The sequence below is a fragment of the Podarcis bocagei genome (assembly GCF_964188305.1).
Source record: "Podarcis bocagei genome assembly, chromosome: 4".
Classification (NCBI taxonomy): Eukaryota; Metazoa; Chordata; class Lepidosauria; order Squamata; family Lacertidae; genus Podarcis; species Podarcis bocagei.
Genome location: NC_138128.1, coordinates 4,926,082 through 4,952,888, shown reverse-complemented (window position 1 = coordinate 4,952,888; position 26,807 = coordinate 4,926,082). Strand labels below are relative to the sequence as shown.

Genomic DNA, 26,807 nt, shown 5'->3' with positions numbered 1-26,807 from the left:
TTAACCAGTAACTCCCTGGTTACAACAGCTCTGGTCTGTTTCCAGGCACAATTCGAAGTGCTGGCTATGCCCTTCAAGCCCTGGGAGGCTAAGGCCCAGGCTTTCCAAGACTGTATTTCCTGATATGAACCTGCCTGGATTTAAGAGTTCTCTGGCGGCAAGCCTTTTGGGGATTCAGAAGAGGGCCTTCTCGGTGGTGGCTCCTCCCAAGCTTCAAATCTCCTTCCTCCCTTGTTGTCTTTCCCCAGCAGGCAAAGAACTTCCGACAAATGTTCGGGAACTGCTTTTAATCAAAGGGCTGGTGCCATGCTGTTTCTATTGTAATTATCTACGGTTTTAATTTGCCTCTCTGAATGCCTGGCTCTCAGCCTTACCTCCCAGATAATGTGGGACTTTTCAGCGACCATCAAAATCATGCCAATGTATTCACAGTGCAAAGGAGATTCTTGCCTACTATATACTCTCCCATCAATGTTTGCTTAATTATTTCCTCCCAGTTCAGTTTTTAACTGTTATAATCTGTAAGCTGCCTTGAGTCCATCAGAAAAAGGCAGGGGGTATACAATAATAATGATTATGGAATAAATGGAAATCAATCAGGCAACAAAATCGCCTTTTAAGGGTGGTTCCTCTTGGGATGGAGCAATCTACCAGGTTGGCAAAGGCTGGGTCCAGGCTGCAAATGCTTCCAGGTGTTTGTTTCAGACTACAGCTGTGCATTGCAAGGGGTTGGTCTGGATGACCCTTGGGGTCCCATTCAACTATAGTTCTACGATTCCAACAGGCCTCTTTGCCAGGAGAAGGAAAAAACCCCATCGCCCTTTCAATTCCACCCCCCCGCCCCAAAAAAACAGAATAAAAGGGGAAAGAACGAAAGCTACACAGCAATTGTACAACCAGCTTCGTTAGAACAACTCAGCAAAATAAAATTCCGGTTTATTGTTGGACAACATTGTTTTCACACATACATCAAACAGGCCAAAAAAAAAAAAAATTAACAGCAACTTTGTAGACAAAACAAAAGAACGAAAAATAAAAAGAAGAAAAAGGAAAGAAAAAACCCTTTTATCTTTGGCCTTGCCATCTCATACAAACCAACTAGTTATGGTACATCTAAAGTACATACACAGAAGAAAAGAGAAAGTTACTGGAATGCTCAGAATAAAGATTGGACTTTTTTTGCATTATTTTTTTTTTACAAGGTCGTGTTTTGTTTCCCCCCCTTCTCCTTTCGAGATAAACGTTTTGGACATGGTCACACCACAAATAAAGTCAAGAAATATTTTCAATTTTTTTTCCTTTTCGGTTGTTTTGTTTTTGAGGAACAGAGGGAGAGAGAGAAAGAGAGAGATTTTAAAAAATTAAAACACCACACTTCAAAGCCCCGCCCCCCCTTTTGGTCAATCGGAGATCGCGTTAAAAATGGCTGACCTCGTCACAATATGTACAAAAATATAAAATGTAAATAAAAAATACAAACAAATTCTCCTTTAAAGTTACTTTTAAGAAAGCAAGCTGGGCCTTGAAGTTTTCCATTGGGGAGGAGAAGAGGCGGGGGGGGGGGAGATCAGGACCTTAATTTCTCCGCTCCCCCCAACCCGGTCTCCCCCCACAAAAGTGGCTTAACTTTCATTCCACTCAGAGTTGGGAGAAGGGCTGCCCCCCCCTTCTACTTGATGACAAGCGACCACAGCAAAAAGGGGGTTGGGGGGGGCGGTCGGAAGAGGAGGAGGGGGACATTTTGCAACAGGAGCTTCAAAGGTGAGTAGGTCACGCTGGCCTTTAAAAAAAATTTCCTCTTTTTAAGTTTAAAAAAAAATGTGTGGGTTTCTAAAAGTAGCTCTGCCTCCTAATCGTCGTCGTCGGTTTTCTGCTTCTTGGGATCGACGTCGTCATCCTGTGAGGGAAATGGTATATTACGTGTAAGAACACGGCTCTTTCTGTGTTTCAGCACCTACAACCTTGGAACTCCCTGCCTATTGATTATCGGCTGCACCCTTTGCAGCACCGGGCGGAAACTATTTTGGTTTAGAGAAGCCTGCCCAGATGTTTAGGATGCTGGTGCGAGTTGGAACCCGTCTTCCAGTCCATTGTTAACGGAGACTTTTTAGAAAGTCTTAAAAATTGTTATTCAATCCTACTCATATCTGCATATGAGATTTCTTGCCCCGGTTGGGTGGTATATAAGTTCCATGGAACAGATCAGAAATAAATCTCCCTTTGCCCAATTTTGGAAAAGGTACAGGTAGCCAGGCTCCCTTGGCCTGCAGATGTTTTGCTCCACAAAAGCAATCTGCTTCTCACTTATCTCCCCATCGACAGATGCCAGAAGGTTTCTTCCGCGACTTATGGGAAGAACCAGAAGGGCCCCAGCTCTCCAATTCTCTTAGGGGACTCTCTAAATCTTGCACAGCCGCGGACCTCAAGCGACTCACCTCATCGTCCTCCGCTGCCCGCTTCCCTGGGGGCCCTTCAGCCTCATCGTCCTCATCGCCATCTTCTTCTTCACCTGGGGGGGAAGAGGACGAAGGGCGTGAAAGAGGGAAAGCGAGATGAGGAAGCAGCAAGACTCACACCCTCCCACTACGCCTGGTCAAAGCCTCCGGGAGCCCTTAGCAGAACAGATTCTCAACGTCCTGACTTTTAAAAGCTCTGTTCTTTTAGCCTTTGCAGAATGCAAGGTTAAAATGCACAGGTGCCACTTTTGTGTTCTCCTTTTTATGCGAGTTTTACTTTTTATGGGTTTTACTTCCTCCTTCCATTTCCCCGGGAGTCCATTTGAGGAGAGTGCTTGCTTGCCTGCCTGCTTGCTGCAAAGAGGGAGAAGGAGCTGCAGGTATTCTGCAGGAAGGCTTACTTATTCAATCTCCCTTCTGCCTTTTATTTTTTGCTTGTTCGGATTTGGGCTTTTTAGCAGGGGCTACAAATGGCGCCAGGGGCAGCAATCCCAGCAAGCAGCTGCCCCTTCTCTCCACAAAACGCTGGAATCTTTTATTGGTTTGAAGAGTTTCATTCACAGATAACAAGACGCCGTGCGTTTTTTGTGCAGCGGGACAGGGCACATGCCATTGTCATTCCCACCCAGTTATCCGTTCAATTCTCCCTGCCTTGGGAGGGGGAGGAAAGATAGGGGGCCAAAAGTCTAGTGAAACTTTGGGGGAGATGTGACGTGTGCCCTGCTACACCCAAGAACTATGTGCAGAGGAACAGATGTAGAAAACTCTGCAAGCAAGCCAGTGTTGTAGGCGCAAGGCAACACTGGAACAAGCACATTTTGTGAGAGCAAAACCCACACCGCACAGAAACTGGGAAAAGAGGGGAGTCCTCTGTTGCAGCGGCCGCCGAGCTCAAGTTTGTTTCTGCGTCCCTGCCTTTAATGAGGTGGGACGGAGAGAGCCAAAATTCATTAGTTCTGACTCAGGACGTTTTGCTAATTGTCAGGGGCAGGGAACCTGCCAAGGACCACATCCTTCAGAACTGAGAGAAAGAAAAGAGGACTGGATTGACCCAGAAAAGGTCTGAAATAGGCCAGTGGATTGGGGACGGCTCGGAGAGATACTCCAGCACTGGAGAGATCTCTGTGTGTTTCCCCCCCAGTTTAAGCTCTTCTGGATAAGTGGCAGGCCTGTTTGAACCTTCCACATTTAGGCCAGTAATCTGGCTTAATTGTCACCGCAAGCCACTAGCAGAGAGCGGAGTGGAAGGAGGCCTCGGGGCGAGAGGAGGGGAGAGATTAGGGTCACCTGGGCAGAAAAGCTGCCCCACTTCCTCCGGGATGGCGGCCGGCTCAAGAAGGCGGGATTAGCTCAGGCAGGGGGCTCAATGCTGCTCTGCTTCACCTCACGCAGAGTTTTAAAGTCCTGGGGATGGAAGGGAGCTCTGCTGGGCTGTGAGGGAAACGGACAGAGGGAAACGGCTGCCTTTTGTGCCAATGGAACAGGACATTCTTGGCTTCTGGAGTGAAGCAACGGGATCCAAGGAGCAACCAGATACTAGTGTTTTCGAAAGGGGAGAAAAAACACCGAACACACCCTCCAGGGCACTTTGGAGAGTAGGGGCCCAACCTGCTGCCCCACCACAAAAAAGCGCCTTTGTTCCTTCTGGTGTTTGGGAAAAGAAATCACAATAGTGTTAATGTTGATGTTCTAAATGCTATTTTATAGGAACATTTACTTGCCTCTCTGAACTTTTGTGCCGGAGAGCTCTCAAAAAATGGACCCTGCAAGCCCTTGATGGTTGCAAAAAAAAAAAAAGTTATACTTCAAGGTTGGAAAGTTAAATATCCATCCCTGAAGAGCTTATAATTGTCAGCCTTGTTTGGTTATCCTTTGTGGCCATATGGACAATGTATATTAATATATGCTTAAAATCGGATCTATGATGATTGTTAAGGTGAGCTGACGTTCTTTGTTAGATTTGCAATTATTATTTTTTAAAAATGCAAATCATGATGATTAATGCCACCACCCTATATGAATTGGTATCAAAGGCATCTATCTGTCTCCCCACCTCCTTTCCCCGCAAACCCAGAACGCTTCTGCCACATCCTAGCTTGGTGTTGACATCACCGCTCCATCGCCATGGTTTCTGAGCTCTGCTTCCCCACCCCTTTTTCCTCCTCCTCAATCACCAGGGGTCGCCAGGCAACGCTCCCCCACCCAGCAACAGATACCCAATTATGCAAAACGGCCCAGGAGACTCAAGGATAAGAGGCAATAGCCAAGTGTGATTCAGAGCATTCTCCAGAAAGGGGCAATGTTTCTTGCACCCAGGGGTGTGTGTGTGTTTGTGTGTGTGTGTGTTGCACGTTGTCTTGTTTTTCACGAGAGGTGAGATGTCTTCGCCAGCGGTTCAGAGCCACAATTAAAGAGGTTCTCGGGGGACGCCATTAAAGGCAAAGAAACTGGGTAAAAGGAACAAGGAGCAAGGTCGTTAATATTTTTTTATTTATTGGGGAAAAGAGGGGAATCAAAGTGCCTATTGCTAAGCCACAAGAGCTCCCCTCGCAGAGATCTCCTCCAGGAAGCAGCCTCCAGCTCTTGCAATTGCACAAGAGACCACTGCAATTTATCCACAGGGCGAAAGGGAAGGAAGATTTGCCCATCGCAAACGGTTCTTTTCTCCCACCCAAAACCCAGGCTTTTTGGTTTCCTAGCCCATCACGGAAATAATATAGTGCACAGTGGATAGCCCACTCGCTGTAAACAATTAAAAGTGGTTTAAAACGCCACAAGGAAATATACCTGGTTGTCACCTATACACTCACACACCCGGGGGCATCCGACACATTAGGCCCCCCTTTGGGGAGTGTGTGAATGAGGCTCGAGAAGTTTACCCCCGACTCCTCAGCAACAGAAGGGGGAAATGTTTGGGAAGCCAGCTGCAAAATTGCAAAGGTGCCAGGCCTGCAAAGGAATGGCAGGAATCAAACCCTGAACGGTGCCCCCCTCCCCCCGAACAGACGCCAAATATTCCAGCTTAGCCGGGGAGGCTGAGGCTGGCCGGAACGGGAGTTGGGGCCCAAAACACCTGCAGGTTAAAGGTGTGGGGCCAGGACAGGTTTCTCAAATCCTCACGCAGCCGTCGCTGGGAGATCGCAGGCTAGTCGCAAAGAATCTCTGCTGAACCTGCTCGCAGGGTTGTTGTTACGGCGGCGGTGGTGGGAGGGGTGGGGGGAGCCCGTGTCCTCCTTATGGGAAAGGCAGGACCCAATAAACATACGTTGCTCCCCGCTGATTTTGTCGCCGGTTGGCTCTCCTTATGGGAGTTGGCGGAAAAGCAAAATGCCTTGCCTGTCGTGCTCAACCCAGAAAGGCCATTAGGGGGAGCCACTGCCCTCTGCAACTGGACACAGCTGGGGCAAGGGGGAGCAGCTGGCCTTCTGCAAGCAGAAGGGGGGCCCTTGTGGCGGTGGGGGGAGGTCAGAAAGGGAAACGGAAGGTCACCTTCTTCCTCGTCCTCCTCGTCCTCGCCAACTTCTTCTTCTTCCTCATCTACCTCGTTGTCTGCTTCCTGCTCCCCATTTTCCTCGTTTTCCTTGTGGAAACAAAACACACTTAGGAAAAGGCAAAACTCGCCCCTCAAAGGGGGCAGCCCAAACGCCACTCGCAGAGGAAAGTGCCCCCCAAAGCACAGCATTTAAAAGAGCTGCGGTCTTGTTTCTTGAAACAGCTGCTAGCATGCACCAGAGCTCATCCTATCAGGATTCCCTAGGTTTGGGTCGGCACCTGCCCCCTTCTCCTCCCTCCCTCCCTCCCCACATGTGCGCGCGCGCGCGCACACACACACACACACACACACACACACACACACACACACAGCGGTCGGGGTTGTTGGCCACTTGCCAATCCCCTGCTATGGCAGGGATGCAGAATCTGTGGGTTGCCGGTTGCAATCCTAACAACCTTTCTGTGTTGCAGCAATCAAACACAGGTGTTGCAAAAGGGGGACGGGGTCAAAACTAAGAACCAACACCCCAAGTGACCCGATGCAACAACTTGCAAGCCCACGATAATTTACCGTTTCAATCGTTACCATACGGCATTGGTTGGATGAGCTTACATTTGCGTTCTCTTAATTTACCAACAAGACTTTAAGCTCAGGGAAGAGAAACCAGCGACGTTGCAGCAGCGACAGAGCAGCATGCGCAAGGCCCCGGGTTCGAGTTCTACCACCTCCCAGATTTCTCTGGGGAAGGGAAACAGGAGACACCTCACACGGGGAGAAGCCCAGCCTTCTGCAAGCTGGTGCCCTCCGGAAGTTTTTGATAGCCACTCCCATCTGTCCCAGGCAGTACACCGTGATAGGAGCTGTGGTTGAATGCATGGGGGGGGGGCAACAGCTTGCAAAAGGCTGGGCCCCACAGCTTGACCCAGCGGAAGGTAACTTCCTATGCCTCCACTATGCCTCACTTCTCCTGGCAGAAAATACTTACGGCGTTTCCATTAGCTGGGGCATCTCTGCCATTTTCTGTCTCTTCCACGACTTCCTTCTTCTCTTTCAAGTCCTTAAAAGGGACAGAAATAAACCAGAGTGAGTCACCAGGATTCCAGCCTCCAATATGGTTGACGCTCTTTTTGGGAATCTGAGGAGCTCTTTCACCTCCTCCTCCTCTCCAATGAGCTTGGTTTGTTTTTTTGGAAGGACGAAGGAAGGAAAACATGAACATCACAGCGGCCGGGGGAAAGTATAGGAAATGAACTTACTCCTCCCCAACTGCATGTGGAACAGCTTGAATGCAGAAGCCGGGTCTGGGCACAGCAAAACCTTGCCCCCCCCCAAACCAAACCAAACAGACAGACTCTGCGCTTAGGCAGTGCAGTGTTTGACAAACACGCATAAACCTCAGGAACGGAAAAGCCCGGCTTTTCATGTTGTTCCAGCCGGGGCTCCACCTCCCCACAGCAGACCAGGCTTGGACCAGGTTAGGTTATGGGAGTCCAGAGCAGAGAAACATTCCCCCACCGGCCTGATATTACAGCACGTTCCCTTCCCCCTTATGAAAGGGGGGGGTGAGTCAGTGGCTCATCAACAAACCGCCAACCTAACACTGAAAACCACAGGAGCGAGGGGGGGGGGGAAGCAGAGTCCAGAAACCCCATTTTGAGCCGCAGGATGTGTCTACCTGCTGCCGGAATCTGGTGGAAAAAGGCACCAGCCATGTCAGGAGTCCCCTTGCCCACGAATACACAGATAAGCCTGTCACCAGGATCCTGCCCTCTCCCTCTCTGACTGACAGCCTCAGCCTGCCAGCTGTTTAAAAGGCCGCAAGGTATCTAGGAACATCTTAGCGGATAAACCGTGGCCTGGTCTGTTGGTGGTTCTGCCACCCGAATGGCTGCATGCTTTGCTCCCCACAGAGCAAATAATGAATAATCTGGAAGGCGGTTATACCCGACAAAGGATTGCCTCCCTGCTCCCCCCGCCCCGGTTTATTCGTTTGGATTAGACTAGCCTCCAAATTATTTGCAGGCCCAGTGCAACCATGCATCGCTTAAGCCTCTCAAGACAAGCAGGGCTCCTGGGTAAATCGGGAACAGATTAGCAAACGCTGCCTGCACTGAGGAGGAACACCCGGGAAACCTCTTGTGTTGCCTCACTTTAGTACCACTAGGCTCACACCTGTTGCTGAGCATTTAAATCTGGGTAAAAACAAGCAAGCCTGTTGGGTGTTTTGTTTTTCACTTTTGGATCTGGTTACCTTCACCCAGCAAGGCTTGCAAGCAGCTCCATCGTTTTCACATCGACCAGATTGGAGCAGTATTCCCTCACGCGCAGAAACAGATATGAACACAAAACCTCTCTGAGCAACGCCCTCTAAAGAGCAAATCAAAACAGGCTCCGTAATGAAGCAGCAGCAGCAGTGGCAAGTGTTAACCTCGTAACGAAAACCTAGTGCTAGGTCATCACAGGCCGGCTGAACTACAAGACATGGTTGATTTTTATTTTATTCTTTGCATGGAGTAGAGGCACCTCAAAGCAGAAAGCACCAGATTTTTCCACACTCCAAGGCAAATTGACAATACTAGCAAGCTTTAACTTGATCCTGAAACCTTTGAGGCAGGAGTCTATAATTACAGGCCCAGCAGAGCTGTTTGCCACTTCAAGACCAGCCACAACAACACTAGCTAGGAGGGGCAATCCATACCTGCTGGATATTTTTTTTTTAAAAAAAGAGAACAACAATTATCTGGAACTGTACTCTAAAAGCAACACGATGGGTATCAACCTTGCAGAGCCGCTAGGTTGAAATCTAGATGAAACTATTTTATTAACACAGCACCCTACATGCACAGGGCCTCTGGCAGAGGAAACATAAGAAGGAGGCACCTGCACCAACCCAATTTGCTAACTGAGGAACGGCAATAAATAAATAAAACGGTCCACGTAAAGCAAAACTGACAAAAGTACTTATTTCAACCCTCTCCAAAACACATTTGCAGCCTGGTGCCAAGGGTAACCCAATTGTCAAATGCATTCATGGGATCGTTCCTTCCCTCCCCCGCCCCTCCTAATTGCAAGCTTTGCAAAGTGCAACCGCTGCCGCCGCCGCCACCTGTAACAGATACGCCTATTAACAACCCTGGCAAACATTTATTTTTAAAATAAATAAATAAAATAGCCTCCCACCTACAGGGGGCGCCCGCGCCGCGAGCGCTCGACGTTTCGCCTACGGCCTGCCCTGCCACGCGCCCGGGCCCATTTCAAAACAGCGCGCCACGGCCGGCGCCCGCTCCGATTGGCCAGCCGCGGCAGAACTCCCGACGCATGCCGGGACGTGTAGTTCCCCCTTTGAAAGGAGCAGGGAGGGCTGCGGCAGGGCGCGGGGAAGGCAGCGGACTACGATTCCCAAGAGGCCCCGCGCGGGCGGGGGCCAGAGGGAAGGGAAGGAGGAGGGGGGAAAGGCAAGAGGGAGAAGAGGAGGCGGCACGTGGTGGGGCCGCTTTGGGCTGCTGTTTGCCGCGGCCGCAGCAGCCGGGGGCGGCGCTGGAGAGGAGGAGCCGCCGCCCGGCTGGGAAATAAACTGAGCTAGCTGCCCCCGGGGCAGCTGGGGGGGGGGCAGCAAAAAAGAAAAATAAATTCACGGGGGCGGGAGGAGTCTGCAGGCGAAAATAGGTTGGGGGTCTCACTCCCCGCCCCAGCACCTTGCCCCCTGTTTATTTATAAGATAGTTGTGTATATGAACTCTCTCGTCTAAAGAGTTACACTTGGGCAAGTGGTGTGAGCTGGCCATCCTGGGGGGAAAAAGTGGGGGGTTTTTTTGGGGGGTGAATCCCCGTCAAAAGTTCCCTTTCTAAACGATGCTCCAACTTCCACCACCCCAGTTAAGGGTGGCCCGCCCATGACCCCACCACCACTCACTAGGGGCGCCCGCCCGCTTCGACGTGGGTCTAAGGTGCGTCCTAAGCCCCCCCCAAAAAAACTCGGACGTTAAACGTCCCTTCGCTTCTCACACCTCCCCCCCACCCCCGGGTTCTGTAGCGGAACTGCCCACCCGCAGCTGCAAAGCTTTCGGGTTAAACACCCCCCTCCCAAACCGCAGCTCTTGCCGGCACCTGTAAAAAGGCCGTCCGCGGAGCGCAGCGCTGAAGCTCGACGGGGCGCGAAGAAAGAAACGAGGCTGGCAGAAGTGCTTAATGGAGGCGGCGTAGGAGCACCGGGGAGAGGGGGGGGTCTCCCCTCTTGGATCCCAGCAACGGCCCAAGCCGCCTGCACCCGACGCCCCCTCCCCTCGATTGGAGATATAAAGTAGAGGGACGGTGCCAGCCGCGGAATGACCTTGCTGGGTTCCCTTCCGTGGCCCCGAAGACCCATCGAGATGCGGGCTGTGAAAACGGGGGTTGTTTGGGTAGGGCGGACGTCGACAGGAGCCCCGTCGGCGGTCTCTGCGGGGACGCTCGCCCTGTCCAGAAAAGTGAAGGGTGCCCTTAAAAGCGGGAGAGAAATGGCCACGCGAAGGCTGCAAGCTATTAAAACCGCCGGCTTTCCCCCCGCCCCGAATCTGCGGGTGGCCAGAAGGCCGAAGGAGCCGCGCGCCGTCTGCTTGGCACAATGTATCCGGCGGCTGCTCTATTGTATCCGCCGCCCGTCCAAGGCCCGGGGGGGGGGGGCAGAGAAGGACGAACCTGTCCCGCCGCCGCCGTCCTTCCCAACGGCAACCGCGATGCTGGCGGCGGGGAAAGGAAAACACCGATCCCGCCCCCGTCTTTCCATTCATCCCCGCCCATCCATCTACCCACTCGGACGCGTGGGTTCCCTCCGGCGAGCCCCGTTACGCCCCCGCGCCATCCGCACGGACCCCCCTTTTAAAACCGCGAGGAGAGCTTCCGGAACTTTTGCTTGGGGCGGCGAGGTGAGACGGAGGGAAAAGGGTCATTCTAGTTCCAAAAAAGGGGGGGGTATTTGAACTTCAGATGTCGCCCCAGATGTTAGCAAGACCCCCTTTTCGTAACGGGTGCGCAAGGTTAAACCGCGCGTTGGTAACAGTCCAGCCGGTTTGCTGGATGGGAGATCTGTCTCTCCCCCCCCCAAAAAAAAACCCCGAGGGGAACCCTTTCCCTGTGAAAGTCGGGCGGGTGGGGTGCTGGGGGGGGGGGAATAAAGCAGGTAGGAAATCTAGAGAGACCCCGGGAGGCTCGGGCGCTAAGCGAGGGGCCGCCGCGACGTGCTGGCTCCCCTCACCGTGAAACAAAGAGCCCGCGCCGGATGGCCACCAACATTTGCTCTCCGCTTCCCCATCAAAGCGAAGCCTCTTTACAGCCTCGACCCCCCAACCTGACACTCAAGTCAACCCCAACCCCCTTCTTCCCGCCCCCTCCCCTCCCTCCCCCCCCAAACAAGCCGCTTCCGATTTTATCGCAGCCACCGGGGGTCGTAAAGTTATTTCCGTGCAATTAGCAAAAGCAAATTAAAAAATATGGGGGGGGGGGAGAGAGAGCAGCGGACACACGCAAACTCAACTTGCATTCAAGTACGTCGGAACGTTCACAAAGGATACCCAAGAGGGTAACATCCCTCCCGACGCCCCTCGCTTGTTTTCGTAATTTCAGGTGGAAATGGACCGGGGAAGAGGAGCACGAAAAGGCTGCCTTCAACCGTTGGGCACGGCGGGTCTTTCCCGCCGGGTGGCTTTTTAGTTCCCCCTCGTCCCGTCCCCCCGACTCGCACTCATGGCACTTTTTTTTTAAAGTAGGGGAATCGGAGGGACCCTCTGAAGTTTTCGACGTCTGTCAAACCCGCGAGGCTCCTTTGAATGGAGAGCTCTTTCCAGACGGCCGCTTTGCAACAGGGACCATTGCGAGCGCCCAGGAGAGCCCGCAGCTCGGGCACTTTCCAAGAGATTTTCTCAAAAGAAGCCTCCCGCTTTCTCCCTCTCTTGATATACAAGCTGTCCTGTCCGCCCCCTCGGGGGGTTGGAAAACCATTTTCCTTTCCGCAAAAACCACCTCCAAGGAACAAAAAACAAGCCGGGGATCTTGCGGGAGCGAGGTCGCTGTCGCAAACAAAGAAACGAGGGAAGCGGAGAGCGCACGCCGCTCGTCGAGAGACACACGCGGACAAAATGGGACTTTCGGGGGGGCGGACGACGGGAGGCTCCGTCGAGGCAGACCCAGAAATAATTAGCCGCGGCCGAGGAGGAGGACGGCGTGGCGAGGAGAGGACGCCTCGCATGCGTTGGGTCGCGGCCGCTTACCTTGGTGGAGATCTCGGAGCTGGTATCGACGGCGGCGTCTGACATGGCTGGCTTGGGAGTTGCGCGGGGATAAATCTCTCTCTAATCTATAGAAAATAGAGCTAAAATACAAAAATAAAGCCCCCGGCGACTTACAGGTCCACCGGCGCGCGCCTGGGGAGCAAGAGGGGGAAGAAGCGAAGAGAAAAGGGGGTGGGTGGGAAGAGGAAAAAAACAAAACCCCCCGAGAGCCGGAGCGAGCAAGGCAGAACAATGCAAAGATGGCTTTGGACGGAGCCAGTGGGAAGCTCACGCGGCGCCACTACCTTTAATATAGATTAGTGGGCGGCACGCTCACTCCCCTGCCCGGCGCGGATTGGGCGGCCGCGGGGAAGAGGGGCCCGCCGATTGGTCGGGGGGCGAACAATGGGCAAGGCTGCTTAAAGCTGTACGAGGCGCGCTCGCCCCCCCTCCCCTCCCGTCTGGGCAGCGCGGCGAGGAGTTGGTGCCGGGCCTGAGCCGTCCATGCAAAGCGAGCTGGAGGGAGGGAGGGAGGGGAAGGAGGCGCTGCAAAGCGCGCGCGCGGGAAGAGGGGGGGGCATGCAGGCATGCACCCCCCCAGCCGTCTCCTGCCCCTCCTCCGCGCGCGGGGAGGTTTTTGCGCCGTGCAAAAAGCGCAGAAGCGGAGCGGGGGAGGCATTGCAAAAGGCGAAAGGCTCGCAGCGCGCCCGGAGGGAGGAGCAGAAGGGGGCCGAGTTCACCCCCCCTCACTTTTCTTTTCGGCGCGCGCACACGCGCGCCCTGCTCCCCTTTCACTCCGAAGTTGCAAAGCCGCTTTCTAAAAAAACGCCCTTTTTGCGCCCCCGCTGAAGCAAAGTCGCTTGCATACGCACGCGCGCGCAGGGAACTTCTCTCGAGCACCACCATTTTGCGCAAGAAGCAACGCGCAAACCTTGGGGGTGCGACGCACGCGAGTCTTGCGCTCGTGCGCAATCTCCTGCGGGGGGAGGGTTGCAGGAACCTGGGTGGGGTGGAAGGCTTTTGCGAGTGGGGTGGTGGTGGTTTTTAGTTGGTTTTTTTAAAGGTCATGCGCGCATCTCCGCGCTTATTAACGCGCCAGCAGGTTCAGGCGGAACCCAGCGAGGGTCGCTTGGGCAGCTGGCGAACGTGCTGAAAATTGCGCGGCGGTGCCTAAAGTTCGTAGGAGTTGCGCACAGCCCGACCCGAACCCCGCGCAAACACACACACACACACACACACACACACACACACAAAAAAAACCCTTAACACGCGTCTTTGGCTCGACTTGCTGCTGAGCAAACATGAGGACGGAAAGGCTGCGCTATTGGCCGGAGAACCCGCGTGCACGTGGGAACGCCTCTCTCCGTGTTCAGAACTTGGAGATGGGGGGAGGAGAGGGAGAGAGATGACTCTCGAAACCTGCTGATCTCTGTTCAATTCAATCTCCGCTCCAAATCCCATCTTCCCGGTCTAAAATTTTGGGGCGAAATTTCACATTTTTTAAAGCCCGCAGCTCACGCCAAGCAGGGGATGAGTTTCGCGTTTCCTCCCCGCGCACTTCTTCCCGCTCTCTCTTCTTTACAAAAGCGAGGGGGAAAGGAGGATGCGGGAGACAGAGAGAGAGACGATTTCTCGCTCTGATTTGAGAGGGCTAACCGGGAAATTCGACTGGAGCAGCAACTGCTCGTTCGTCCCTTCCGACTTTTGGCTGCCATGCTCGTTTCACAAAGCCCAACGCGCACCGGAGGAGATCGATAAAAGCCCCCGCGAGGCATCCGGCCAAACTTAAAATGCGGGTGGCCGGTTCCCGCCCCCACCTTTCTTACACTCGCCCGCTTCCCCGGCTCGCTCGGTGCCCACCACTTCAATAAATATTTTTACTTTTTTTAAAAAAAAATGGCAAGGGCTTTGGGTGCAAGGTGCCCTGAAAAAATATGTGCAAGGGGGTTGAAAATCTTGCAAATGCAATTATTAAAAGGTATAAATCTCCCCACCGTACAAAAAAAACCTGGAATTGCTAAAACTGCTTTCATTTTAAGCTCTTTGACTTTGCGGTTACCACATGCTGCTTGTTTGTTTTGCAAATAATAATACCCCCCCCCAAAGTTTGCATTTGGAGGGGGGCGCTGGGAGATTTTAGGGGGGGTCCCCTCCGTCCGTGCACCGAATGCCCAATGGAGTCTGCAAGGCAGGGGGAGGCAAGCGCCATGTGCCACACTCAAGATGGCGACTGGCGCCCTTGGCGGAGACACCACTCGGTTCCCCCACGCAGCCAAGGCCGCTAACCGACCGGACCCGATCCAACCGGTTCCCCCGTGCTCTAAGAAAGCCTTCCCCGGTGCCCGTAGCCGTCAGCGACGCCTCAAAGTAGTCGAAGTACGCAGTCGGCGACCGAACAGCCCTGGCGCCGCACTCAACATGGCCGCCAGGCCGGTGCACATCTGCTCCACGGAAGGCGGGATATTGGGCTCCGGCGGCGCTCATTGGCCGGCGGCATCGGGCGAACACGATGTTGACGCTTTGCGGCGTTTTACTGGACGAGGCCAGTGCCACTTGTGATTAAGGGTGTTTAGGAAAACCGGGAGGCAGGGATCAGCCTGGCTCGATGGAATGGACTTCAGCTCTCTCTCGCGCCGCCTCGTATTGCAAAGGAAAGGGAAATTCTCGTCTGCAATCGCTGGTCCGGGCGGCTGGTTGCAAAGGAAAATGCTAGGTTTTGCCTTGATCTCCCGTGATTTCAACGAAAAGCGGTGCTGTGGGGAAAGAAGAAGCAATTCCTTTATCCTGGACGCCGCATGGACTTTGGTTTTTCCGCTGCTTCTGTTTTGCGAACTTTGGAACAGTTTCTATCGACTTTTGCGCGGGGTTGACTTTTGCAAAAACAGCTGCAGGTTTTGGCACGCGCTGTTCGTGCCTCCGAGCTGCTTTGAAGCCCCGCTTCTCCGCCTCCCCTGCCTCGTTCCACAGTCCTTCGTTCCTGACGTCTAACTTTTTTCTCATAGTTGGGGTACAAGGTGCACTTAAAATATCTGCACCTCGGACTTCTCCGAGTCGCCCCATGCAGAAAGCAGGCACAGAGAGACGTTTTGGCTTTCCTCTCGACTTTGGAAATTTTTATTTTTTTAAAAAAAATGATATTTATTAAGCATTTTAAAATTACAGAAAAAACAAAGAGACAAAGAAAAAAAAACCAAGGGAAAAGCAAACAGCAATCAAACAATACAAATCGATAAAAATAAAAACAAAACAAAACACATAACACATAACACATCAAAATCAAAAAACAAAAGTAAACCACAAAAAATTAAAAACAGATCCAATATTCCCATATCCTTAACTGTCATTGCCTTATTTCATCGACCTCCTCACGCCTCCCTTTTTTGTATTCTAGTTATTAATTATCACAGCAAATCCTTCCCATTTTTCATAATATTCTGTCATTAAATTACCTTAATCTATTTTAACCTTATCTTGCTATAAAAGACCCTAAAACATAAAACTTAAATCTTATTTATACCAATTTCTCATAACCATAACATATTCTTGCATAGTTCTTTTTAACATTTCTGCTAAAGCCAAATAATTTCGTTCCAACTTTTTTCTAATACTCATTAATTTTACAAAACAATCCTAAATAAAAAAATTTAAAACTTTCTTCCAATCTTCATCCAACGTCTCTTCCTCCTGGTCCCGGGTTTTGTCAGTCCTTTCTATCCCATCCATCTAGTTCATTAACCTGGTAATCTTATGTCCGAGGCCCTTAAGTCTCTTCCATGTCCCTTCCGCAGATCTTCTTCATATTTATACCTGTACTTTACTTTGTCTCCTGGTCCTTTCACTCGTGGAAACTCCAACTTGACAGTATTTTTGTCCCTTCTCGACAGATCAGCCCCCTTTCCATAGTCCACACTGAACTCCATGTGGTATTTAAAAGCATGTTTCAAGGTCCCTCCAGAGTTGAGGACCCCCACAACCCCAAACTCCTCACGGCCCATTGCCAGACTTGAAAAGTCAAGACATCCCTGCATAGGGGGGTCTATCCAGCCCCCCATCTCCAAGCCCAACAAAACTCTATCTCTCCAAATCTGGCTTTTTCCAAGTTCATTTGTCAAATTGACAAATGACAACTGACAATCGACTTTGGAAATTTGAGAGCCGAGTTCAAGTCCTGTTCAGCCAGGCCCTGGGAATGTGACTCTGGAGAGCCGCCATCCCGATGCAATCTTCAGCTTCTGCGGAAAGGAAATTGTGATGATAGTTAACAAGGTTGTTTCAGGATGAGCAGCCTCAAGAGAAGAAAACCCTGCTGTGAACTCAAGACCTCCCTTCTACTAAAAGCGGCGTGAGCAGCACTTGAACTCCAGCCTTTCCAGGGCTGAATCCAAAGCTGCCCAAGGTTTTTAGAACAGGGATTGGGAATGCAAGGACTCCATTCCTTCCTGAGAAACCTAGGGGTCACATAACACATACTGGGTGAAGCCAGAGGGTTTTGTCCATGGTGGGCCTCGAACCCTGAGATTGAGAGTCTCAGAAAGAATAAAATTTACAGCTTGTAATGCTTTGAAAGAGAATGTGATGAAGATGATGTATAGATGGTATACCACACCTGTGAAATTAGCTAAAATGTATAAGACAAATAACAAATGTTGGAAATGTAAAGAAAAAGAAGGAACATTTCATCATATGTGGTGGGAATGTAAGAAAGTAAAAAAACCTCTGGGAAATGATATATAATGAGATGAAAAAGATGTTGAAATACACATTTTTTAAAAAACCAGAAGCATTTTTACTTGGTATTGTAAGTGAGGATATTAACAGACAGGATGTTAAATTGTTTTAATATGCAACAACAGCGGCAAGAGTATTGTTGGCTCAGAAATGGAAGCAAGAAGAAATACTGACGAAAGAAGAATGGCAGACGAAATTAATGGGCTACGCAGAATTGGATAAAATGACAGGAAGGGTTCGAAACCTGCAGGACCAGAGATTTACAGAAGATTGGAAGAAATATATGAATTATTTGAAGAGCAACTGTAATCAACAAATTACGCTAGTAAGACTACAAGAGGTTTTGTAAGGAGAAATATAGGAAATATTGCAAGGGTGAGAAAGAAGAGAGATATTAGTTATGATATTTAAATGTAATAGTGAAAGATTGGAAAATTTTCAGATGTGATTGATGGAAGTAAAAATATAAGTAAGATATAAAAGTATGCTTAATAATTGTTGAAAATGTTACGTTAAAAAACTAATTATATATATGTATAGAGAGAGAGATTGAGAGTCTCATTTCCCTGGGAAGAAGCCAGGGGGCCGAACAGAGAGGCTTAGAGGGCCATGTTCCAGCTCTTTCCTAAGCAAGAGAACAGCAGTAGCAGCAGACGGTGGAGGCTGGAAGGTGGGGCGCTGCCCTCCCGCTTGCCCTCTCTCTTGCAGCCCTGCCTGGCAGGCTCCCCCTCCTGTTGCCCTTGTGGAACCGGCCAGGGAAGAGGAGGATGGGATGGAAGTAGGCAGAGCTGACTCCGCCTGTTGTTGGCTCTGAGCCTCTAGCGCCCCCTGCTGCCAACCTCCCTGCCTCCCACCCTATCAGTTCCAACAGGCAACAGCCTATTGGAAGCATGCAGACTCAAAAGCAAAGCATGAATGTTTGCCCTGAGCAGGGGGCAGCAAGGTTTACCTCGCCTGGGCCGGTTCACTCCAGCAGATCCCCTTCGTGGGCCGGATCGCGCGTCCACCCGCAATTTCCGCCGTCTGTGCAGACGCGATTTCTGGCGCCGCGGAAGCGAGTCCCTGCGCTGCACCGGTTTAGTGCAGTGCGTGGGGACTCGATGAGTAGGTGGCTTGGTTTGGGGGCAGCTTGTGGGCTGCTTAAACGACCCCCATGGGCCACTTGTGGGCCTTAGATTGCTGACTCCTGGCCCTGAGGATCAATTTGCACTTTTCACAGAGGCAAACCTTGTCTTGCCACCCGCTGTTACACACTTGACACAGAGCTTTACCTACAGTTCTTGTTATTTTAGCTACCGGCTTCTATTTGTTAGTGAACCAAAACTTGTATTTCTTCTTGCAGTGACAAATGGTGTGTAATTTAAAAAGTAATAATTATTAACTGTTACTCGTTTTCTTATTTTTTTTTGAAAGCATGCACAGAATAGCAGTCATCATGCTGTTCATCATTTCACCTCAGCTCTGCCTCTCTCAAGGCACTGATATCCCTTTTCCGTTCTTTCTCTTGGAATGAGATGATTCCCTGTCCCAGAATTGTGGCCCTGAAAGATAAAGTCATTGTGGTTTTCATGCAATTAAGTGCATGTAGGGTTTCCAACTTTTCAGATGGCTACTATTGCCGTTTGGGATCCGCAGCAATTATCATCATCATCATCATTATTTATTAAATAATAACAAATATAAAAACGCAAAACTACATACCATAATAACGAAGAAAAACAATAGCCCCCCTCTGCACACACAGTTTAAAAGGCCATAGATAGTTTAATTAGCCAAAGGCCTGGCGAAAAGGAATGTTTTTACTCGGTGCATAGCGCATATGAGGTTAGTTTATTTCCATGCTGCAAGAAGCTTCACCTGCTAATATCTGCAGAACAAGGGGCTGTTAAAAGGCACAGCTATCAAAAAGTTGGCAGTCCTGCACACACCCTAAGGGCCTACACACTCCAATAAATCTCTTGCAGTGGGAGTTGGGGGGAGTGTAGCAGGATGGAGCCTCAAGATCGGATTGTAAAATATCCAGTATGAAATAGCACGGTTTTGCTTTCACTAAAGAGTAAATAAACGCATCTGGCGAACAGGTTAAACAGTGAAAACAAATTTCTTAAAAGAGGAGATAAAAGGAGGGGAAGGAGAGGATTCCAAGAAACAGTCCACGGCTCCTTCCTCTTGCACAGTTGTGCAGAAGGGGGGATTTTGGCAGGTGCTTCTTCTCCCAAATGTTGGTGGGGGGAAAGCTGCACGGACTCAGATTCTCTGTCTTGCACACATATGGAGAGGCACAAAAGAGTTCTGTTCAGCTTTGCATCCTGTCACCTCCTCCAAAGTCCTGTCCGTGCAGGAAGGTAGTTACCCCTTTCATTAGGTTTCATAGACTTTCCCATGAGAAAACCTGGGTGTGAGCACTAAGAAGCAACGGGTCACAGAGCATGGTCCAGACTTGGGCACCTTTTTTTTTGCACCGTTTTCTGTAGCAGATTGCAGAGAAACGTTCAGTCTGGATGTCGAGTTAATCCTTAACTTCCCCTTTGTGTTCGCCTAAACTCTTGTGGTTTCGGCCGTGATGAATCCCTTCCCTTGCATGCTTCCGCAGCAAAGTTATTGGTCTTCCTCGTGGTCCAGCTTTGCTTTTTCACTCTCGATTCACGAACCCGATGTGTTCCCAGAAACTGCTAAAATCCTTGAGGAATCGCTTTCCTTTTAAACCCATTTGTAAGTGTGGAAAGAGCCCCCGCTCTCTCAATCAACCTCATTGTGAAGCATTAAGGAGGGTTCAGGAATGCATTAAGATGCATTTAGGCTGCGCGGGAGAATTCTCCTTTCCTCCGAAATGCAGGTGTTCCTGGTGTGCATAAGGATTCCTCAATCTAATTCGCACCCTAATGTTCAAGTGAAAACGTACAAAGTTCTGTTTGTGTAACAGGCTCTTTTGCAACAGCGCACAAGTCTCTCCAGGTTCTTTTATAATTTATTTTCTTCGTTGTAGAATTTGCTAATATATGTGTGTGTGTGTATGTATATATATGAGAGAGCAATCATCATAGGAAGGTTTCTGATTGTTCAAGTAATTGCCGTCCTCCCCAACGCCACAAAGATGAGATGTGTAGACCTGTGGTTCTAAAACTGCCTTTTTTCATAGGAACTCTGGGGCTGCCTGTGGAGAAGACAGCATGCTTTTCACTGGGTTCATTATTTGGTGCGTTGTGGGTTCATGTGGGGTGACACATAGGCCCAACACCCATGGAGAACGTATTTAAGACCATATCCCAGGATACTCTTCAGCAGGGGAGGAGAATCTGTGCTCCCCCCACCCGGGTGTGCCGGCTGATAACTCCAAGGCTAAGGAGCAAACCCTACACAAATCAGGAGCGCAGTCCCTAAGGCAGTTGGATGGCGCCGTGTACGCCTCCTTCTGGCAACTCCTGCAGCCTAGTGGGTGTAAAACGTCTTGCTCTGCTTTCCTTTAGACCCCATCAGGGAGGCCCAGAGGGGGGTCTTGTTGTCTGGGCATCCCAGGACCTCCAGGGAGCTCACTTCAGTGTGGCTAACACCGCAGTTTGACCTCACCTTCGGAGGCACACTCCATTGTCTCTCGAGACAGACAGATGCGAACAACAACTTCCATTATGTGGGAGATGAATGATGCTGGCAGGGTATGGATAAAAGGTAAAGGGACCCCTGACCATTAGGTCCAGTCGTGGACGACTCGGGTTGCGGCGCTCATCTCACTTTACAGGCCGAGGGAGCCAGCGTACAGCTTCTGGGTCATGTGGCCAGCATGACTAAGCCGCTTCTGGCGAACCAGAGCAGCGCACAGAAACGCCGTTTACCTTCCCGCCGGAGTGGTACCTATTTATCTACTTGCACTTTGACGTGCTTTCGAACTGCTAGGTTGGCAGGAGCAGGGACCGAACAACGGGAGCTCACCCTGTTGCGGGGATTCGAACCGCCAAACTTCTGATCGGTAAGCCCCAAGCTCTGTGGTTTAACCCACAGCGCCACCCGCGTCCCAAGGATATGGATAGAGTTCAACAACTTAGGACCAGGCCATCTGCTTAGGAGGGCTTTCTCCTATATAGACCAGTCCATATGCTGATATCTTAGGGTGAGACTCTCCCAGTTGTGCTACAACCTGCTGAGATTAAGGTTGTGGCAATCTAGGAAACTTCGATGGCGGTGGAATCGCCTCCCTGCGGAAGTGAGGCAAGCGCCAACTTTGATGTGTTTTTAAATGCTTATTTTAAGACTCATCTGTTTACTCAGGCTTTTGTAGGCTTCTAATACCACAGGGTTTTGTTTTGTTTGTTTTGGTAACAACCCGTCTTAAGTATCCTACTGTATTGCATTTTAATTTATGGTTTCTACTGGGAACCTGCTTGTGGACCTTCCTGGTATCTTTGATGAGTGGTTAGGGTACAGAAGTGGTTTAAATATTTGAAAAACAAGGGGTCTGGAGTGCCCCACCTCTTCTGCAGGGATCTTTTGTCAGTTTGCGTGTTTTTACATATTGCACAATAATTTTTTTTTTTTATGAATGAAATTTGTATACCGCCCTTCATCCGTAGATTTCAGGGAGGCTCACGACATCAAAATACAGGATAGAAACCCAAAATGCATCATAAAACAAGGACAGGTGCTCATCGCCCCAGAGCGATGCTGTGTAGGATTCATTTATCATCCGTTTCACTTTTTCTCTAGGGAGCTTCGTGGGTTTTCATCCCATTTTGTTCCCACAATAACCCTAGTGAGTTGGCTTGAGCTGGGTAATGGTGCCTTGCTCAATGGGCTCCCTGGTGTTTGGGTTCAAAGTGAAGCCCTGTTCTCTCCCTGTTACGCTCTCATTATCTTCAGATTGCATCCGGTTATTTCTCAGGAGTGCCAACATGCCTAGTTAATCCACTCTCTGGCCCATCACACGAGCTCTCCCTTGTATTTATACTCCAATCTTCCTTTGGGATACTGGCATTTAGCTTCTACCTAGACAAGGTGTGACCTCCGCTGGAGGCCAGGAAGAGGTATATGAATGGGACAGGCAATATGCCCTCTTCATTGCATTTGGTTCCCACTATAAGCCCTGCTGCAAGAAGATCAAACCTCTCCATTCTTAAGGAAATCAGCCCTGAGTGCTCACTGGAAGGACAGATCCTGAAGCTGAGGCTCCAATACTTTGGCCACCTCATGAGAAGAGAAGACTCCCTGGAAAAGACCCTGATGTTGGGAAAGATGGAGGGCACAAGGAGAAGGGGAAGACAGAGGACAAGATGGTTGGACAGTGTTCTCGAAGCTACAAACATGAGTCTGACCAAACTGCGGGAGGCAGTGGAAGACAGGAGTGCCTGGCATGCTCTGGTCTATGGGGTCACGAAGAGTCGGACACGACTAAACGACTAAACAACAACAATAAGCCCTGCAGGCTTCGGCTATTCCCATTTTACAGATGGGTAGCTGAGGCTGAGAAAAAACAACTTGCCCAAGGTCACACAAGAGGTCCGGGGAAGAGTTGGGATTTGAACTCATCCTAAGTCGATTTCTCTGTGTGCTAGGCCACACAGTAAGTGATGACACAGAGGAAGGCATCTGTTAGTGTTTCCTAATCAGAGAACGATATGTTTTGCTGAAATGCAGGTGGATTTGATCCAAACCTCCACCTGCGAAGTAAATTAGCAGTGACAGAGGCCTTGACTCTTTGGAGAGGTTGTTGGAATAATAAAACAAATTTCAGCAGCCTCTTTGCGGGATTGACAGCTCTCCTACGGGTGACTTCACTTGACGATGCCCCTAAGGGCAGAGACTATTTCTTCACAGAGGCCTGAACAGTTGCTGGGAGAGATACCCAACACCAGCTTTCCCCAACCGGGTGCCCTCCAGGTTTTTGGGACTACGACTCCCATGAGCGCCAGCTAGCATGGCTGATGGGAGTTGTGATCCAAAACTTTCTGGATAGCTCAGTTGTCTAGAGGATGGTGCCGATACTGCCAAGGTTTCAGCTTTGATCCCTGTATGGGACAGCTGTATTGCAGGGGGGGGGTTGGACTAGATGATCCTCAGGGGTCCCTTCCAACGCTGAAATTCTGTTATTCTAGAGGGCACCAGGTTGGGGAACTGTAGTTTATTAAGAGAGCCAAAACATACAAGTATAGTGGTACCTCGGGTTACATATGCTTCAGGTTACATATGCTTCAGGTTACAGACTCCGCTAACCCAGAAATATTACCTCAGGTTAAGAACTTTGCTTCAGGATGAAAACAGAAATCGTGCGGTGGTGGTGCGGTGGCAGCAGCAGTAGGCCCCATTAGCTAAAGTGGTGCTTCAGGTTAAGAACAGACCTCCAGAACAAATTAAGTACTTGACCCGAGGTACCACTGTATATTCTTTTCACTAATGGGTGTACTGAAGTTCTCACCCTGGGCCAGCAGGGGGATACTGTAGATAGTTTTCACTCAGGTCCGCATATGCAAATAAAGAATTGAAAGTGATGTTCAGTGATTGGATAGTTACAGAAAGTTGTTACTGTTACTTTGTAGTTGAGCTCTATATAAGCAGGTTGGCTGAACCCTTCAGCCCAGTTCTGTTCTGGCCTGTGAATAAACAAGAGCTGCCTGAAGAATTGCTGTGTCGTCTGATATGTTCACCCACATCTTAACAGGTGAATTGTGTGTGTGTGTGTGTGTATGTATGCACAATTTACCCTTTTTGTACATATTAGTCAGCTGAAGAACTGCACTGCAAAAAATCAGAGACGTGTGGATTCCGAAGAACAGCTGTGTTTCGGTTAGCAGATTCAGAAAATGCAGTTGAGGTAAGTTCGCCTTTAAATGTGAATTGAATCGAACTTGCCCCCTTCCCAAAAACCCTTGCTGAGAAAGAGCTCTGTTGAACTCCAAAGCTTTCTTCAAGCCAAACAAAAGAGAAGTCAGTCACTTGTGCCACTTGCTCTATTTCGTATGGTTTCTTGAGTTTGATTCACTCGGTGCAGCAATCGGAGTTGGACTGGAAAAACGAGAGGAACCAAACGACGGATTAGTTCATCCCTAACTGCATTCGATTCAAGGAAAACTTTCCTGGGCCGAACTCTGGGAAACAGGAAAAGCAATGCCTCTGACGGTCCTGCAAATTTGAAGGAAAGCCAAGCTATGCATAGTGCTGATTCGGTAGCACATAAAACACCCAAAGCAATTCATTTAAATTTTTTTTTAAAGGAGTAAGACAACCTATGAACTTACCACTATTATTTTTTAATTCGAAAATATCGAGAGACACTCCATTGTCTCTCGAGACAGACAGATGTGAACAACAACTTCCATTATGTGGGAGATGAATGATGCTGGCAGGGTATGGATAAAAGGTAAAGGGACCCCTGACCATTAGGTTCAGTCGTGGATGACTCTGGGGTTGCGGCGCTCATCTCGCTTTATTGGCTGAGGGAGCCAGCGTACAGCTTCCGGGTCATGTGGCCAGCAGGACTAAGCCGCTTCTGGCGAACCAGAGCAGCGCACGGAAACGCCGTTTACCTTCCTGCCGGAGTGGTATCTATTTATCTACTTGCACTTTGACGTGCTTTTGAACTGCTAGGTTGGCAGGAGCAGGGACTGAACAACGGGAGCTCACCCTGTTGCGGGGATTCGAACCGCCAACCTTCTGATCAGCAAGTCCTAGGCTCTGTGGTTTAACCCACAGCACCACCTGCGTCCCTTTGCCTAAGGAGCCCTTATCTTTGCTTCCTGCAAAGTTCTGAAAGTGAAGGATGTTTGTGCTGAGCGTGCCGGGTGGGGGGGGGGCGGTAGTGTCAGGCACAAGAGGGATATAATAATTTCCTATACAAAGCAGGCGGTTGTTGCCCCTGCGGCTGCCTTGCCATCAAACAGCACAGTCACAGGGAGGCAGCGGCAAGTGGCAGGTCTGTGGTTTGCCACTTTGATACAAACACACACACACAAATCCACAAACATGGGGGTGTTTGTTGTATCATTTTCTCATGCCTTACACATGTCAGCTCAAGCCCAGGAGAGAAAACTTTTAATTTTCATTAGGTATAAACTTTAGGAACAGAGGAAGCTGCCGTATTATACCTGGCCAGACAATTGCCCACTACTGCCAGGGTCTTTCACATCACCTGATGCTACCTGATATATCTATATATTTTATAAATATTTTTTATTAATTTACAATACAAAATTATAAAACACGTCACACAATTTATCACAAATACATTCTTACTGGACTTCCCTCAGCTCCTCTGATAATCCGTCTTATTCACTTCTTACGCATTTCCTAATTTAAAATTGCCTTATATTAATAACATATCCTATCTTCATTTTCATTTTTTACAATATTTCTACTATTAATTTTTCACAGAGCTTCTTGCAAACCTACAAACGTTGTCTGATCATCGCAAATACTTTTCAGATAATCTGTAAATTTACTCCAGTCCTCGGTGAACTTCTGGTCCCACTGGTTTCGGATCCTTCCTGTTAATTTGTCAAGTTCTGCATAGTCCATTAATTTCATTCTCCATTCTTCCATCGTTGGTAGTTCTTCTTGTTTCCATTTTTGGGCCAATAATATTCTGCTACCTGATATTTTTTTTAATAGGAATGCCAGATGTCAAATTTGGGACATTCAGCATGTGTTCCAGCACTAACTATACCCCCTACCCCTTTTTTGTTTTTTTACAGGGTGAGTAGACTTTCCATGATCGCTTGGCACCAAAATTCTAGCCAGGACCGGGAATTTTCTCACCCCTTCCCTGGGCTTCTGACCGAGGGGCATTGCAAAGAATCCTGTGTAACTGAAAAACTGGCATATGCGCCGACCTGCGACCAAGAATTCTGTGTAGCTCTGAAAGTTTGCATGCTCTTAACAACAGCAGATTGTGGCCTGCTTAAAATAAAGCGACAAATCACCTTACCCATGTTGTGCACTGGGTCTGTGGGCAGGCAGGGATTCCTTAATTCCGCCAGGCTTCTCTTAATTCCAAGTGCTTTGGCCCAGAGCTATAAAAGAATAACCAGAAAGAAGGCTGTCAGTGCAAACCACAGCACAGGAGGAGGGGAGAATACAAGTCATCTGAGCTGCTCGCCCGAGCTGCTATTGCCTTTTGTCCTAGTGAGCGCAGCCGCCGCTCAGCCTTTGAAAGCAATCCTTGTGAGTCACCGAAAACGCTTCAATAAATCCAGCTTGTGGGAATTAAAATGATCAGTTACGTCAGGGCGGGAGTCGCCAGGACGCTGCCTTTTCCCCGAAGGAGCACAGACATGCCTTTTTCGCGCTTTGCAAAACTCCTGGAATCAGCATAGGGCTTTGGCGCCACGGCCCCTTCCCGCTGCTGCTAAAGTGGCAAAACTGGAATGCAAGTGAAGGAGGCGCAGGGTTGCCAACTCCTCACCCCTTGGCTGCGCTCCTGCGTGCGCTTAGCAGAACACACAGAAATGAGGCAGGTGTCCCTTCTAGCGAGGCACGATGCCCTCCAACATTTCTCCAATGAAAATAGGGACATGCTATTTAAAAAAAAGGGACGTGGATGGCGCTGTGGTCTAAACCAGAGAGCCTAGGGCTTGCCGGTCGGAAGGTCGGTGGTTCGAATCCCCGCAACGGGATGAGCACCCGTTGCTTGGTCCCTGCTCCTGCCAACCTAGCAGATCGAAAGCACATCAAAGTGCAAGTAGATAAACAGGTACCACTCCAGTGGGAAGGTAAACACCGTTTCCATGTGCTGTTGGTTTTGCCAGTGGCTTAGTCATGCTGGTTACATGACCTGGAAAAACAGACAAACATTGGCTCCCTCGGCCAGTAAAGCGAGATGAGCGGCGCAATCCCAGAGTCGTTTGCGACTGGACTTAACCGTCAGGTGTCCTTTACCTTTTTATTTAATAAGAATAAGAATAAT

General features: G+C 49.7%; 1 protein-coding gene and 2 long non-coding RNA genes across 4 annotated transcripts; all 3 read right to left on the bottom strand.

The window, feature by feature from the left end:
- Nucleotides 1-888: 888 nt before the first annotated feature.
- PTMA (prothymosin alpha) lies at nucleotides 889-12,488 on the bottom strand. Of its 2 annotated transcripts, XR_014007081.1 has the most exons (6): nucleotides 12,194-12,488; nucleotides 6,935-7,006; nucleotides 5,946-6,036; nucleotides 5,244-5,405; nucleotides 2,436-2,509; nucleotides 889-1,897 (listed from the first exon to the last, which is right to left on the bottom strand). XR_014007081.1 is itself a non-coding variant. In XM_081190728.1 (5 exons), the coding sequence occupies exons 1-5, from the start codon at nucleotides 12,236-12,238 to the stop codon at nucleotides 1,850-1,852; spliced, it is 330 nt and encodes a 109-aa protein (XP_081046854.1). In that variant the 5' UTR covers nucleotides 12,239-12,487; the 3' UTR covers nucleotides 889-1,849. The 2 variants fall into 2 exon arrangements, 1 of the variants encoding a protein (XP_081046854.1); XM_081190728.1 differs by lacking the exon at nucleotides 5,244-5,405 and having other exon boundaries at nucleotides 12,194-12,487.
- LOC308585190 lies at nucleotides 2,879-5,237 on the bottom strand. Its single transcript, XR_014007132.1, has 2 exons — nucleotides 3,840-5,237; nucleotides 2,879-3,805 (listed from the first exon to the last, which is right to left on the bottom strand). It is a non-coding gene; the product is annotated as an uncharacterized lncRNA (long non-coding RNA).
- Nucleotides 12,489-22,084: 9,596 nt separating the features above from the next.
- On the bottom strand, nucleotides 22,085-26,249 carry LOC308585163. Its single transcript, XR_014007097.1, has 2 exons — nucleotides 25,830-26,249; nucleotides 22,085-24,028 (listed from the first exon to the last, which is right to left on the bottom strand). It is a non-coding gene; the product is annotated as an uncharacterized lncRNA (long non-coding RNA).
- Nucleotides 26,250-26,807: the final 558 nt, after the last annotated feature.